This window comes from Acanthaster planci, unplaced genomic scaffold, assembly GCF_054643075.1.
Source record: "Acanthaster planci isolate LZ-2023a unplaced genomic scaffold, COTS_SCS Contig28, whole genome shotgun sequence".
Lineage (NCBI taxonomy): Eukaryota > Metazoa > Echinodermata > Asteroidea > Valvatida > Acanthasteridae > Acanthaster > Acanthaster planci.
Window position 1 is genome coordinate 85,557 of NW_028257652.1, and position 16,514 is coordinate 102,070.

Below are 16,514 nucleotides of genomic sequence, written 5' to 3' on the forward strand. Positions count from 1 at the left end.
AGGTTGAAGAGGCTAGAAAGAATGATTTTTGGGAACATTACCCAATACAATGGTATAAAAACTGTGACACCTTTGTATGTCACACTACCACCGCAAAAAAACTTTTATGAAACGTACATTGTATCATTTTGGATTATGCCTGCAAAATGTGTTTCAAGGCTGAGTGTGTATTGTAACATAAGATGGGCATCTGAACTGAAAATAAGAAGGAAAGTTTTGGTGAATAAATTTGGATGAATAGGCTACTCATGCCTTTCAACAAGTTCCTTTTATGGGACTAATTAATAGAAACAATGATATATATTATCAATTAACACAAAAACTTTTTGAGCAAAATTAGGAATGTACATGTAAAAGTGGCATGTTTGGTCGTTCGTTGCTGTAAACATGTATACATGTGACACTGTTCATTTTTTTGAGCACAGACTTCTGTTTATGCATATCCTCTTGAGTCATGAACTGAACACCACCAAATAGTATTAAGAATGTCAGGGACTATCATGTGGGGCTGTTCTTTCTGGTTCTTCTGGTACAATTAATTGTCCGGTTCCACAAATTGTCTGGTTCTGCAAAATCTAGAAAATGGTCTTTGTTTTCATAAAGATGGACGGGCAAAGACTTGGTTTATAGTTCTGTCAGACAGTTTACTTGAAGATCTTTCAGAAAAAAATTATTTTACTTGCGGACCCACCGCATGGAATCACGAAGAGCGGCTACGACTGTTTCTTTGCCGATCGTAGTTCACAGAAACTGTGCCTGTGCATTCTACGCTATGTTGTGTTTGTCGCTCTTTTACACAATCATCACAGTATTTTTTTTTAAACCAGTGACCGTGCTGCCATCAGAAATACATGTAATCTGATTTCCCGTCCTGAAAATATGAGGTATGTGCTCTGTAAAAATCTGCAAGTTTTGGACACAAAAGTAACTGCAAGACTTTTGTCCAGCTCCGCGAATAAGTTTCAGCAGACCAAAGCTGGAAAATGGGTGTCTGGAAATTGGGCATATAACCTCGTTATACACTATACGTGTACATGGTACGTTGAAGAATAAAAAATTCTTTGTTTTAATGCTGACTACCATTATACATGATTTGGTTTTTTTAATTTACTCACTCCACAACATGCATAAAGGCAAATCTCTCCAAACTGACCTCCAAAAATTGATCAATGTTATAAATCTTCAGTAAATTTCTTATCTCAAAAGAACTGACTTTAATGCCATGGGGTATTTCAAATGCTGGTGAATGGAGCATGTTGGAAAAGTGGGTAAATGCACTTGAAAGAATAAATCTGAACATTTCTCTTTCAGCCACAAAGAAGGCAACAGATTTTTGTATAGATATACATGTAATGGACTCTACAATTTCTTGAAAAGAAAGCTAGTGGTCCAGATTGCTACTTACAATCACAGCCTTTTCCAGTCTTTTTTTGTTATTATAATGATGTAAATAGGGCGGAAACGATACACCTGTGTCACGATATGATACATGCCAAACGATGCGAAATGTATTTTGATACATGTACATGTACATCTGAATTATAAGAACAAATAAAATCATGACAACTGAACACACTCAGCTTGCTCAGGACCCAAGCAACTGTAATGAGGAAAGATAATGCTGGTTTCAAATTACTTACATTTCAGCAAACTTCATGAACCTGGGAAAATATCAAGTTTTCAATGTGTAATTTTATCAGATTTATAAAGCTCATACAGTTGATAGGCCTAGTTGTTGTATGAATTCTTTAATTTGGATTTAGCCACACGAATTAGCTATACTTGATGAAAAAAACCATGTGCATACTGCGGCTTCGAGTGCGTTGTACTAAAACATAGTACATGTACATATATACACTGGACAGCAAAAGGAACTTGCCACTTCTGTCATAGGCCACACAAAAGCACTCTCCACCAAGCAAAAATGATCCATGAATGGACAACATTTTAAACAACCAATGACAAAGTGAACACCTGTTTTGTCAAAATGATGTCCATGAGTAGTTTCTGTATAGGGATGCCATCCTCACTGCATACACATTATTGAAAAGTAATGATTGTGACTTCTTTATTTCATCCTGTAACATTGATTTCTGCGTAAAACTTAAGGCTCATTCTGTTACATTCTGTGACTTTTGATTCAGTTACCAAGTTGCTGTGCATGTCAATTTCTTCTTTGTTATAAAGATAATCACTTGATTTGGGCATGAGATTAGTAAGGGGTCTTGCAGCATACCCGTGCACCCGTGTGAATTTTTATGTGTGGCCTTTGACAGAAGTGGCAAGTTTCTTTTGCTGTCCAGTTTACATAACATACATGTACATGTACGTAATGTGCGTGTGGCCAAGTTTATATGAGCACTGCCATCGCACATGGTTAATCAGTGATGCGTCACCTGAACTTCAGTCTGGTAGCTGTGATCACATCAAAACTGTACAAGAGACACTGCAGCACTAAGGAATCAGTCGTTGGCACTCTTGTGCTGACACGGCATGCTTTGTGTGAATGGTCTGCTAGAGGCTGGCGCGCTGTGACGTTTGCAGGACATTAACATACATGTACAGTTCAAATTGCTATTTGAACAAGATGGCGACATCGCGTTCGATGAGAAGACCGTGTCCAATTTGAAGAGAAAATTTCTCTTTTCTTCCCAAATGTGAGTAAACCTTTTCATCATTATCCCTAACTCCCTAGGCCCTTTTAGCTAGGGACCTTCCTCAATCCTTTAGAATCCTCCAATTTGGGGTGAAAACAATTGGATTCTTCCTAAATCCTTCGAAATCCTCCAAAATTTCATGAAAATGTTACTTGGAGGTGTGCCCACTGCCTAAATCCTTCAAAATTCTCTGGCAATTCCTGTCATTATGTTGAGGCAGTGCGAATGGCATTCTTGAGCAGTGCGGTTGATTCAAAAGAAATATCGGGCTGAATATATGCACGACTGAGCAGGAACAACACAAGGTCTAACCCACGACCTTCACTCATGGCATCCTTCACAATCAGCCATGCACTTTACCATTCACCCTCAATCCTCCAAAACCACCCGAAGGATTTTGGAGGATTGAGGAGAGTTTACTGAAAACTCTGATTCTCACTTGATCCTATGCCGGGTGCATTAGACAGTTTAAGGACCATTTTGGAGGTGAATTTGGAGAATTTTGATTGGGGGTACAAGCTAATTTGAGAGAAATGAATCAATAGAAGCAAAACCTATGCAAGGTACTTGGACCCTACTATCACCCGTTCATATCCAAATGTTAAGTGTTTAATTTGTAGGGTTCAAGTTACTCAGACTACAGGTGTAGGCTACATGAGGCATGATCATGAATCATGACGATGCCTTACTGTACCTAGCCCAGGTGGACTCCCTGACCATACTACCTTATGGAGGGAGTCCAGGATATACATGTAAAGGGTCGAAAAACTTTACAACTAAAATTTTCTACACTTCTACCTTCTTACACATGTATAAGCCAATTTCACGTCTGTAAATCCCATGCATCCTTATTTCCACAGCTGGTAGGTTAAGAAATTTTACATATCATCACAACTGACAGAAACAGGAAAATAAACTCGGAAGTAACGCTGTTTTCAGCCGTTCTCCTCCTGTGCATGCAGTTTGTACAGTGTGTGTGTACAATTATTCAGCCTGCGCTAGCACTCTGCATATTGTTCCCAATCTATACCATCACTCTTGCCTGTGCATCACGATCATCATGCCTGCAATGCCTCATTTATCAAGATAAGATACTGTTTAATTTTAACATAAATCAGATCTCTACAATATTGTGTATTTATACATCTTTAATCAATAAGAATCTGCAAACAAATGAAACACTTCAAAGAGATCATTGATGGACTTATTCCCATACAACATGTGCAAGCATCCTGCTTAAAGCCGGCTACACTGACTGAAGTTATTCTTATAGCATAGGTCTAGCAGGTTGTCTCGTAAATTTATATTTATAACCCAAATATAAACCAGAACAAAATATGAACGTTTTAGGGGTAATAGGGTTATCAGTCAGTCTGAAGGCCCTGATAAGACAAAAACGGAAACTTTTTATCGGCAGGCGGGTTAAAGCCTGGTACCATTCACAGCCTCCGTGTAGCAGGCATGCAACAGACCCTAACTAGCTATCACACACGCGTAGTGTGTACACGCAGCTCGGATTCCTATACGATGTACGTGTGTGCATTTTGCAACTCGAATTACGTTTACAACCATGAAAAACAGTAACATTATCTCTGAAAGTACTTTCCTTCGATTTTACAGTCCATCCATGGTTCGTTCTGAAATTTAACCCCCCAGAGAGATAGATAAGGTCATGAAGAGCATGTAAACCTGAAATCAGTTTCTTCAAAAAGGTAAACCAAGAACAAATTAGAACCAAGTTTTTGGTTGTCTTGAACACAAGCCCTTTTTAGAACCTGGACGTCAGTCGTAATGCACAGTAATGTCAGTATTTATTCAGTGACGAAGACTGGCGTCCAACCAAGACCTGGGCAATGCTGATTGCTGGGCTAGGCCTAAATTGTAAATCATAATGGCTTACCATGCTTACAGTACCAAATACACCTATGATCATATCATCTCACCTACATAAGCCTTTAACGTCTCGTTCCATTGTTCAGCATGTTATTGTCCAGAACAAGATCCGCACGTGACGTTCTGGAGTACTATTTTAATAAAACTCGTTCAGCGAAACTTGCAGGCGTAACCCTCGTCCTCCACGCAGATTTGACAGATGATAAACACTCGGCATGATGGTCGCACTGACTCCCAACGTCACTGGTATATACAATATGAACAAGACGCTTCCTCAAAATGGCATCCGACTATTTGCCCTTTTCAAACTTCCGACTTTGTTTTGGCATCGGAATTCAAGCAGCAGATATATGAATTTGCTAGGCTCCCAACTTCTGAGATTCTGACTCCACATATCCACTTTATTTTTCTACTGCTGAAAATATGTCACTCTTCAATTCAATTTCAACTGTTGGAGTATTGCCATTTTGTTTGAACAATCAATATTTGTTCAGGTCAGAGACACCACCGTGGATATTGGGCCAACATTTTACATTACACCAAAGACGAAAGTAATTTGGGGTGCTTCGAATGGGCACCTGGAGATTTCTGTAAAATCCCAGTGGGGTGATTTTTATCACAAGAATTGTTTCAATTAGGTTTCTTTTAAGAACTGAGTGTTTAAACCCTTTTAGAAATAGATTCAAGCCTCAGCATAGCTGAGATTTCATGGGGGGCACAAGCTTTCAGTGGTGTGTTTTTTCAAGCAAGTTTTTATTAGCCTTGTCAATTCGTTTTCTTAGTTGGAGGCACCTGGGTGGACACCAGGAATTTGTGGGGGCTGGGGGCGTGCCCCCCCCCTTCCCGACACTCCTGGATTCAAGAGCTGATTCAGAACCTTTTTACTTGGGGGATGTGCATGGGGGAATAAGTTTTTTATCATAAAAAAATTGCTTAGGGCAGGGAGGGAAGCTGGCCTCATGGATCCACCAGCACAGTGCAAGGACTCGGAGCTAGAGGAAGTCGATATTTTGTCCATGGAACTTGGAAGTATTAAAGTAATGAGAAAAGGAAGATTTTGGAAGTACAGAGGAATAGTAAGCTTATTCATGCAATGAAGTGAACTGTATGCCATCAGGCTGTTGCAGGTGATGGATCACCAGAGGTAGACGCGGTGAGGAAAATACAGTGAACTGAAAGTATTCAAAGATTGTGCGGAAGTTCTTGGAGAAGCCGTCTCAAATTATATAGGCTTTACATGTGTCATTAGCAACAACAGCAGGATGACCATCAAAGTGGGGGCCATTTGTTAAACCATCACACATCAGCCATGACAAGACCTGCCAAAACTTGATTGCCTACACCGTGGGGTATCCTTTGGGGACCATCTCTGATCCAGGTTTTCAACCCACATCCAGGGAGGGGCCATCACATTTTTTTCTACCCAAATTCTGAAAGTTGTTTTAAAACCTTGTTAACAGTCGTCAATCCTTCAATTTCAATATAGTTTTACATAAACCCTAAGGGGTCAGAGGGTTACTCAAGGATAAAATGTGCATTTCCAATCTGTTCCTGTAAAATGAATCAACAATTTATATTCAGCGAAATCAAAACTAAGAACCACGTAGGAAGTGTACCTTTCCTGTTCATTTCCGATTAACTACGATGAACCAAAATGTTTCCCAAATGCTGGTTTTCAGTTTTCATAACAACACTGTAATCCAACGGAAAGCAGCAATGAACCGAGCCATGGAGGAATGACTGAGCATAGTTTTCAAGCAAATCTGTCAAGCAAATACATTCAACAGCAAAATGCCTTTGGAAACTAAAACACTCCAATTACACAACATTGGCCGAGTAGTTTATGGAAACAGAAGACACCTTTAATCGCTCTTTATTTACATAGTGAGGCAAACTAAATTAAACTGCTTCTCTTTCAAGAGTCATGTACTCCGTTTTATAAAAGACTACTTCAATAACTTGCCTGAAACAGAAAAGAAAGTAAAAAAAAAAGATAAGAATGAAAAAGAAATGTGAAATAATGTTTAAATGACAATACAGTGTATTAACCCAAACTGTTTCATCTAGTCACAATACAGGGATATCTCCTTACCAACTGCACTTTGGTATGAAACTTTCAGATTCCTCCCAGTTTTGGTAAGAAGTTTACCAGATTTCTCTTCTACCAACTTCCATGATTTTACTACAATGAAAATCTCAACATGGATATCACAAAGGAAAGGACTAGATTAGTGCCAAAAAAATAATCCACATTCCCATGTACCTTTCCATGAAAAATTTGATAGAGCTGCATGAAAAGTCACTTGGTGAACAAAATATCTACTCGGTAATAACCAGTTACTGGCTAAAATGTCATGTGTTGTACTTGGCTTGTGACTGATACTCATTTTCTGCTTAGCAGCTCTATGAAATTCAACCGACCCTTTTCTTGTTTTACTTATTTGTTCCATTTTGTTCCAAGTGCTAGTTCATTTTTGGTTCCATTTTAAACTCCTACAATTTGTGTTTCCCCATTCCTATGCCTATCTTGTCAAGCTAAGGAAACAAAGGAGTAGTATGTGACTTTAGAAATGCAAAAACCCCAGGAAAAAATAAAAAAAACAACAACTAAATATGAATATACCACAAAACAAAAAAAAAAAACCAAAAACCCCAGCCCCCCCCCAAAAAAGGAAAAATAAGAGAACAAAAATCCAAAATGAGAATCTTGCACACCCAAAACTGATATGTAACAAATTACCTGAAAGTTGTTGCATCATGTTTGTGAACAAAATGTTTGTGATAACACCTGTTAATACTTATTAAACACTATTTGTTAACTTTAATATTACTCGTCTTTAATAACCCTTTCTCATAACTGCTGTCAGAATTTAATACACTTTTTAGATGAACAATACAAAAATTGAGATAAATAGTTATATTACAAGTTCAAAAATGTTTAGAAATTCTTACAACTTAGGAACAGAAGTGCTTGGATAATCTTGGTTTACAAGGGAACTTCCATCTGTTCCAAGAAACACAGTAAATCACCACCTTAAGTATTCATTTTTTGACTAAACATTTTAAATCTGGCTTTATCACTCTTCTGTGCATCAAATTTCACAGTCAATGCAGTAGATGGTTTAAATCTTTACTGAGGATGTTTTCGCTCGATACATCACGACTCATGTCACCAGTACATTTGAGTCTGCAAATCCAACGGGATGCTTTTTGAGATGCTTGGTGGGGACAAACATACCAGTCCCACGTGATGCAAATGACAGCGAGCCCGTCAGTAGGGAACGCTGTGCTTACCACCACCAAATATCTCCAAAGTCTCCTTTGGGCTGACACTCAAGCAATTTGCCTCTAAATGCCATTCTACCTTTGGAAATTGATCAAAATGGCTTCCCAGCAGTGTGCATGTCCACAATGCCTAGCTTATAGAGGGCGCTATTTATTCAGAAGAGCCATTGCTAGGCTGCCTTTAATTATCCCTGTTAACACAAATGAACCATTTTCCTACAACTGAATTAACAGTGGCTGGAAAAACTTTGCCAAACCAGATGAAAACAGTGTCTCTTACACACAAATTATTTTGGTCAGTAGTACATAGCACGTTCTGGAGAATGTATTCCCGTACAAAAACAATCAAGATGAAAACATTTTCTTAAATGGTACATAATATATGTATTTCACATTATGGTTGGTGATTGCAGTTTCTATGTTATTCACTAGATAACCAGTGCTTGAAAGTGAATTTTTGGTGGCATCCATAAACTGCCCCATTCCATTTTAGAATTTAAGAACGTGATTCAAAAATTTACTACATAATACTTGTACATCAGTGAAAAAAAAAATGGATGGACCAAACCTAACGGGAATGTACAGTGTATAGCTCTACTACCTTTTCATATAACCTTCATATCTTTTCTACACAAGCAAAAAGTCATGTTACAACTGAAATACTCCATAAGAAGGCCAAGTACGGTTAACGAGCAAAGATTACAGACTTGACCTGAAAAAGAAAATGCCCTTGGAGTGCCTTTTCCCATTTTTGCATGCAGCAACCCTACTTCCGCACGTGGTAACGTGAAATGACGAGTTGCCAACATTTTGAATGTCTTCATCTGTCAGCAACTCAAGTGAAGTGATCCTATGAGTCACACTTGTGCAAGAACTGCAGCACACAGAGCGTTTGCCTTCTGAGCGTTTCATGGCCCTGATTCTGAGGAGTCCTTAATTCTTATCTCCGTCTGGGTTTCTTCTTGGGCGGCTGCTCTTTCTTTGACGGCGAGTCCTTTCCTCTGCCCTCCTTGCCGCCGGCGACGCCAATGCCCATCTCCTTCAGCCGCTTCTCAAAGAATGTCCTGAGCTTGGTGCCTGACTTGTAGGTGTCGCTCCAGGGCTGGTTGTACTGCTGGCAGTTGGTGAAGATCAGCTGAACATCGGCGACAAACTCGGTGGCCGTGCGGTACTCCATGGCGTTGACTTTAGTCTGCATGCTGGCGAAGTCCATTGGACGCTTGATGATCTTGTAGTAGTCGGGCACCTGGCAGTAATTGCGAGAGAGGAGGCATTACCATGACTTATTTCACTCCAGTTCACTCAGCTAAACTGAAGAGAAAGTGTAACTGTCAACTGTGTAAGGAGGTTAACTTATTGTTTTTCTCATTTTGCCTAACTTTGAAAAGAAAAAAACAAACAAACAAATAGTAAATATGTCATGTTTGACATAAAAGCAATAAACCAGAAATTTGGCACAATATTGAAACAATATCCATTCTATCATTTCTATTTAGGAATAAGAGATGGAATGATTTTAGATAGCAATGCCATCCCTTCATTGGGGAAACCACCATGACTGTGCACAGGTTCGCAACAAATTTCTGCAGGAAACTACCCTCTTTATGCGCTTGGCACTCACTTTAAATCTACACCACCAGCTTCTCTATTCACTGCCAGCAGGGGTAATTCTACACAATGTGCACACCATATCACTCATTACTAAAATGAAAATTACTCAAATTACTCAAATATTCATAAATGAGAGCCAAATTATCATTGGTCAATTCACAATCACTTGCCATTCACTACTTTGTTGTTACCGAGGTGTGTATGCACGGATCCACTCACGAGTCAAAAATACACGAATCTACTGATCTGTTTCCCAGGAACAATTCAATGGAACACTAACACCTACAGGGCTATGCTGCACACGAATAAATGCATGTAAATTAAGCACTGCGGGCTATGCTACTTTTCCCTTGCTCTTGAAATTTGAATAGCCAATGAGTATGCATGAGGCGTGGTAATACAAATATAACATAGTTTACTTCAAGTGGTTAGCTGATATTAGCTCCTCTCATGAGAAAAACTTACTTTGTCAACTTCCAAAACCTTGGGGAGGTAAAATTGACAATCCACCCTCAAATACGTGCATATATAATATCAAACCATACCTAACTTCAATGCTCCTATTTAATATCTGATTCCTTTTACATGAACTGCTATTTGGTTTTTCACCAGCTGCGCATTTTCCTTGGTATCCCGCTCGTAATTTCTCAGTGGCTATCTCACTACAGTAGATTCCCGTTATAGCACTCCCTGATACAAAGCTCTTACCGATATAACACTCTACATGAATTTTCATTTCCCCAACTGCACATCCATTCACTGTGTACATTTTTCTGTGGTAAGAGCGCTCCCGTTTACAACGCTTTTTTGGATATAACGCTCATGATTTTTGACCCGAGAACCACGTAAGGCATGTGAAATGATTCCGGTTACAGCGTTCTTTACCTTGGAAAATCAGATTCTGTGAAAATCAACGCATATGAAACCGCATCACAAGGCCATCGATTGGCCAGCCATCATGGACACCAGTAGTTTAGCGATCACACAGAGTGCAGACATGCACTGGGACTTCCGCAGCGTGATCGTGAGCATGTGTTCACCACGGTGAGCCATGCCCACGTGGCTTTACTGTGGTGACATTGTAGTGATTATTTCCCACTTTTATTCATTCTCGTGGCGTGGTTTGGGGCACAAATACTTCGTGTAGCACATCTCGTCTTTTCAGGTTGATTCTGTTTTCACTTGGGTTTTCTAATGACATATCACTTTCTGTGGTCACACGGTTATTGGGAAAAGTCAGCGACTGGACTGTCCATGAATGGGTACGCAGTAGCAGTCAGGATGTCGCAGTGGGTGTAGATGCAGTGTGTGTGCCGCGATGCAGCATGCACAAGGTCCTGTGGTGGTTTTTGAAGAGATCTGGTACTGTTTTTTTATCGGCGTCAAGAAAACGTCGAGATATTCGGATACAAGGCATATACTCCGAAAATTACGGTGCATACATCTGCCAATACATGTACATGTAAACGACATTCACATACATGACATACATGTACAAGTACATGTGCACATGTTGCGCGTCCATCCAGTCGGTTACAGTGCCGTGCAGTTATAACATTCAAGTCTGTTAGGTCCCCTTGAGAGCGCTATAATGGGAATCTACTGTATCTCTCTGCTAGACCAAACGTGACCACTCACTGCCTTCTTGCTGACCGCTGAGAGGAAGGGTCTGGACTCTGGATGCTTGACCAACTCCTTCAGGAGCTCCTCGCACAGGTGCAGCTGCCTCATTTCTTGGCTGCCGCGCCCGCTGGAAGACTGCCTGCGGTACGTAGATGAGGGCCCTGAATCCTCGGATGCTGAACCTTCTATAATAGTTTGTAAAAAGTTGGACATTTCACCACACAAATGAACAAAATTTGATGCTATTCAGGCAGAATCCAAATTGGACAATTTTTTGGCTGGGGTTTTAACTTGTGCAGCAACAAACTATAGTGAAGCTTTGTGCAATAGACAATAGTAACCAATTAAAATGCAACCTTAAATGATATTTATCTTCCTATGTACCTGAATCCAAAATGGCTAATCCTGTGACAATAGTAACCGGCAAGTATAGATTGGTTGATTCAACTGTTCTGATGTGGGGTGGGGGGGCTTTGTTACATAAAGAAGCCTCTTCAAGAATTATAATCTCTGTACTCCTTACCATCGAGCGACTGGCTCCTTGATCGCTGCAACCTTTTGCCCCCTCCGTTTATTGCCGTCAGCACTACCTTGACGCCCTTCATCATATTCAGCTTCCCAGCGTCCACGTCCGGGGTGGAGGACCGCGAGTCCGCCGACTGCCTCCTGCTGCTCCGCCCTTCTGCCTGGCTCCTGGAAGGCTTGGCCTCTTGGGGCGTCTTTGCTGATGCCGCCTTGCCCTTTCCGCTCGCCGGCATCTTGGCCTGCGACTTGCCTCCTTTCGATGCCGTTTTGGGAGGGTTCTTTGAGGCAGATACCTTGGGTGTGGCATCCTTGGGTGAGGCACCCTTATGGGTGGAGTTCTTAGAGCTGGCCCCTCCCTTAGGTCTTGATTCCTTGTTGGAGCTCCTAGCAGCAGAGGCTAGACTCTCTAAAATTGGGTGACAAGTGTTACTAGCAAGTAAGAAAAAGGTTCAGTGACAGCATTGATTGTGGAATCAATCAAAGTTACTGACAGATACCCAGTGACTACATTACGGATTTGTGCCAGGCATTGTAAAACATTTTAGTTGTGCCAGTAAGAAAATGCCACTTTTTCAGGGTTCCCACAGAACATCTGGAAGTCGAAGTCCATGACTGGTTCAGGACTCTCTAGGATTAAAATATGACCATGTATCCAAGCCATTTTGCAAGGAAAGGTTGTTTGTTATCATGACCTGAGAGAGAACCAGACACTTGACCAGCAAGGACACAGCCTGTTAATTTATCATTATTCTGTTATCACATCAACAGTGGCCATCAAAGATAACCCTTGCAGGATCTTGATTTCCATGTCTTTTCCAGGATAAGTTTTCTCCAACAGGATTCCAGAACACCCAATTTTTCTCCACTTCCCCAGAATTTCACAACTCTCCTGGACAACTGTTTTCTGGGATATTTCAGGATTTTCCATGACCCTTTGGACCCTGCTTAAATTTGAATCAACATTAATCAGGTTCCTTAAAATTCTACATTCTCCCAAAATAGCAAACAACTCTGCTAACCTGCTTCTTTCCATATGAGGCAACAGCCCTTCCCCCAAAATGTATGAAGTCACATGCCCTGAAAGTGCCCACAAAATGACATACGGTGAATTTTTAGAAAACCTACCCTTTGTTTTGTTCGATCGCGGATTCTTCGACTGTTTAACTGAGGCCTTCTTGCACACTTCACAACTCCACTGACCCTTGGGCACGCGGGCCAATGGCGGCTTGCAGCACTCCATGTGGAAGGCCTTGGGGCACGTGTCGCAGCAGATCAGCTCCCCGCCATGGCCGCAGTTTGTACAGGTGTCGTCGTGGGCATCACTCCCAGAGGCCCTGTGTGGGGAGGGGGGGGTGCAATGGGAATTCTGAATGCAGAGCATTTGAGGAGAACGGTTTCAGAAAGGCCCATGCAAGAAGTCTGTGAGCTTTGCGAGCAAAACGACCCTAAAGTGAAGAAAATGGATTAGTAAGTAATGGGTTCTGTCATGCCTTCACGCGTATTAGGCCTGACAGTTGACGGACTACTTAATGCATAGGAAACAATTTGGATTTCATGACTAATTAGACTCTATGGTGTTCCCGGCAGCTGCAGCACAAAGCGCACAACACTGCCGACTAGCAACAAAAAAAATGGATGGGGTAGAACTGGAGACTTGCGACTCGTAGGTTTGAGCCTTTCTGCTGTCTCATACACAATAGGGAATAGAAAAATAATATCGAAGCAAGGCTTTCACATTTACATCAATATCTCTCTTAAAATCAGCCATGTGAGCTGAGCAGGCTGATGCTTGTTGTTTCATAAGTGAACTGAAATTGAAGTGGCTAGCTGCTTATGGACGTGATTTAGAAAGTAACGAGGCATGCATAGGACATTAGATAAGCAGACGGACAAATACACAGAGACTTCATGGAGACTGATGAGATATTCAACCTGCCACAGTATGTGCTTCCAGTGGCAAAGACAGACAGTGCGTTGAGCCTTCCCCTGTGTACTGTTTTGTAAGCTAAGCACGGTGAAAAAGGAAGTTCGGCCCGCAGAAAATTTGAACAAACCCCAGAAGGGAATCCATTTGCTAGTGCAGGCCATGGTTGTAATCAGTGTTATAGCCAGCCATATTTTAGTGCAGGATAATTTTGTAAAAGCGAACGGAGGGAGCGAAGTGACGAGAGTCTCGCGGGTCACGGCCAGGGGTCCTCGTTAATAACCACTTGCTGCCGGGGGCAGTTATCAATGCTGATGATTCTGGTCCGGGATAATTATCATTTTTTTTCTGTTTTCAAAATTCTTTAAAAATTCCTATCTTCATTTACTGGACACTTACAAACACGTGAAGGACTGTCTGGTGTCCACTCTAGTCTGACAGACAAAATCTATTGACGCCCGAGTATTTCAGCCAGGCCTGCAACCTTGTAAAAAAAGCCCAGATTGTGCAGTGTTATATAACTTTCTTTTGTTCATGAACCTGGCTCAGTGTGCTGCTGACCTCTTTTCAATAGGGGCCAGATTAGCAGGCAGAGGTGCTGTGTGGCTAATCGCTATGGTGGTGGAGCGCTTTTGTCCCTGGTGGTAATCCGCTCGCTCTAAATACCCCGAACAGTGGTATAATACTGTTTCAAAACAAGGCTGGATTATCTCGACTTTTGAGAGTGAAAAAATGTCGGTAATGCCCAGCAGCCTGGTCTTTTGTTCCGAGTACAGTCTTTTGTTACAAGGCCCTGTTCCCTTTTAAATTTCAGGGGGTTTTGGGAGCTGTTTCACTGAACCCGGGAGGTATTTTAAGTGAAGTCATATAAGGCCAAAAAATAAGAATTCTGCTTCCGATTGCATGCCTCTCAAGAATAAGGTCAGTATGTCAGAAATGGCATTAATGGGTACAAAAGCATCCAAAAATTGTCTCAATAAGTGATAAAAACCGGTCTTAATCCTAGCAAAAAAATTCTACGGTAGAAAATTCACTACAATAATGTACAATTCACACAATGCCAGTCAGGTGATCATGATGGCAAACTGGCCAACGATGTCCGTGTATCGCGAGGTAAGCATGCATGATGCATGCCGACAGCTGGATGATAAACGTCGTGCTGCGGCAGGAAATTTTGTGGAAACATGCTCGCTTCAAGTACGAGAAAACCCACCTAAAAGTAAACTCCTGAACACAGAGAACACACACAGAGAAGAGACCAAGTTCTGTGAATTATCTTGCGGAAATCCTCTTGTAACATCGATGTTTTTTCGACCTGCGTGTGTGTACGGCCAATGAAGCGTAATCAACCGGGATGTGTAGACTGGTTGGCACATTTTCATTACACGTTTTCTGGCACGGGCGCAGCGCAGCAAGAACCAGCGCAGCTTTGCTTTAATGGATTGAGCTTTGCGCACGTAATTTCACGACAGCGTGCCAAAATGCAAAGGGAACTCATGAAAATAACAGAAGTCTCTTTTCAAAACTTGCAAATGTAAGTAGGAAAACATATAAAAACAGGCATTTTAATGTGACAAAAGGTTGTTGAAAGGCGTTTCGTGAAGACAGGATCAGTAACAGCCTGGCGCTAATTTCAGCGCTTGACCCCTCACTTTATTACAGGTTACCAGACGCTAATCATGATTTTTTGAATGCAAAAGGGCTGTTGACCCATGGAGTTTAAGGATGTATAGCCCTAAGTGAATGACTTCAAGTAATCCTGCATCTAGGGCAAGGGAGTACGCACGCCGTCCAATTGCTCTGTGTACATTTACTGGAGAAGGCACGAACATGCTATTTTTGTTTGGGGGTTAACACTTTTCTGGTACCATGCAATGTCACATGTCAGACAACAGAATGTCACCTGGACTTCTTCAGTTACGGGAAAACATGAATCATGAACAGAGAAAGGTGTTGAAAGGAGAAGAAAAGCATTATTACATGCAGGGATGCAGGCGTTTGTGAATTATCACTGATTACGCATTCTGTATGCATTTAGATCGACATCGGTAGAGTGGTACATGAGAGCTAGCTGAGGTAAAGGGTGGAGAAGAAAAGGGCGTTGTCACATGCGGACAAGGCTGAAAACAGCGAGAGGAGGGGAGGGAAGGGATCAGTCATTTACCCGTTGGGCCTTCGCTTTAGAGAACAGGCTGGACAGAGCCATTTCGCCTGGGGAGGTTTGTGGCGGGGCGGCTGCAAGCACTCTGCGTGGTAGGCGCAGGGGCATTTACGACAGAGGACCATCTCGCCCCCGTGCCCGCAGCCCCCACAGATGTCAAGGTGGTCTATGCTGCAGAGAGGAAGATCACCAAGGAGACGAGACATTTATTGTCGGGCAACCAACATAACCGCACATCACCCGCAGATGCGAAGAGAATATACCTTGTCCACACACAGGTCTGATGTTGACAATTTTTGTAAATGCACTACAAATTCACAATAAATGCCAATACTAAGCAGTCAATGGGAGTAGCCAATTGCCAGCCTTCAGATAAAAAACCTAAGGACAGACCTACAAGGTGCGTGGGGGTTCAAACCAGGGTCATGAGAGGTGCACAGTGATTAATGAGCCACTGCATTTCCATGATGAACCTTACTCCTTACTGAGATGAACCCAAGAACTTTCCTAACTTATTCTTGTACGCTACTGATCATTTAGGAAACCAATTGTGATGCTGTTTAACCACTTCCTGCCGGGCGACCCTTTTTCGAGTATATAGGCTTTATATGCAGAGCCGGGGAGCCCGGAACTGGGACAAAAGAGTTGGGCCTTATAACAAAAGACCGTGCTCAGCACAAAATACTGAGCTGCTGGGCATTACCGACATTTTTTCGCTCTCAAAAGTGGAGATAATCCAGCGTCGTTTTGAAACAGCATACCATGGTTTGAGGCATTTGGAGCGAGCGGATTACCACCGGGGACAAAAGCTCTCCACCACCGTAGCGATGAGCCA

General features: G+C 41.7%; 2 protein-coding genes across 4 annotated transcripts in view; both read right to left on the reverse strand.

Moving 5' to 3' along the window:
- Nucleotides 1-4,762, reverse strand: part of LOC147795443 (uncharacterized) — a 53,934-nt gene extending 49,172 nt beyond the window's left edge. The window contains 1 exon segment of the mRNA XM_087131893.1: nt 4,601-4,762. The gene's annotated coding sequence lies outside the window, so the exon portion shown is untranslated.
- Nucleotides 4,763-6,390: 1,628 nt separating this feature from the next.
- The window catches only part of LOC147795444 (bromodomain adjacent to zinc finger domain protein 1A-like), a 29,037-nt gene continuing 18,913 nt past the window's right edge, over nt 6,391-16,514 (reverse strand). For 2 of the 3 annotated variants that reach the window (XM_087131894.1, XM_087131895.1), the window contains exons 21-25: nt 15,683-15,850; nt 12,720-12,928; nt 11,593-12,000; nt 11,085-11,254; nt 6,391-9,081 (exon numbers count right to left, since the gene is read on the reverse strand). In XM_087131894.1, coding sequence (XP_086988020.1) covers nt 8,776-9,081; nt 11,085-11,254; nt 11,593-12,000; nt 12,720-12,928; nt 15,683-15,850 — 1,261 coding nt within the window. In that variant the 3' untranslated portion in view covers nt 6,391-8,775. The remainder of the gene's footprint in view (nt 9,082-11,084; nt 11,255-11,592; nt 12,001-12,719; nt 12,929-15,682; nt 15,851-16,514) is intronic. The other variant, XM_087131896.1, reaches the window with a different exon arrangement.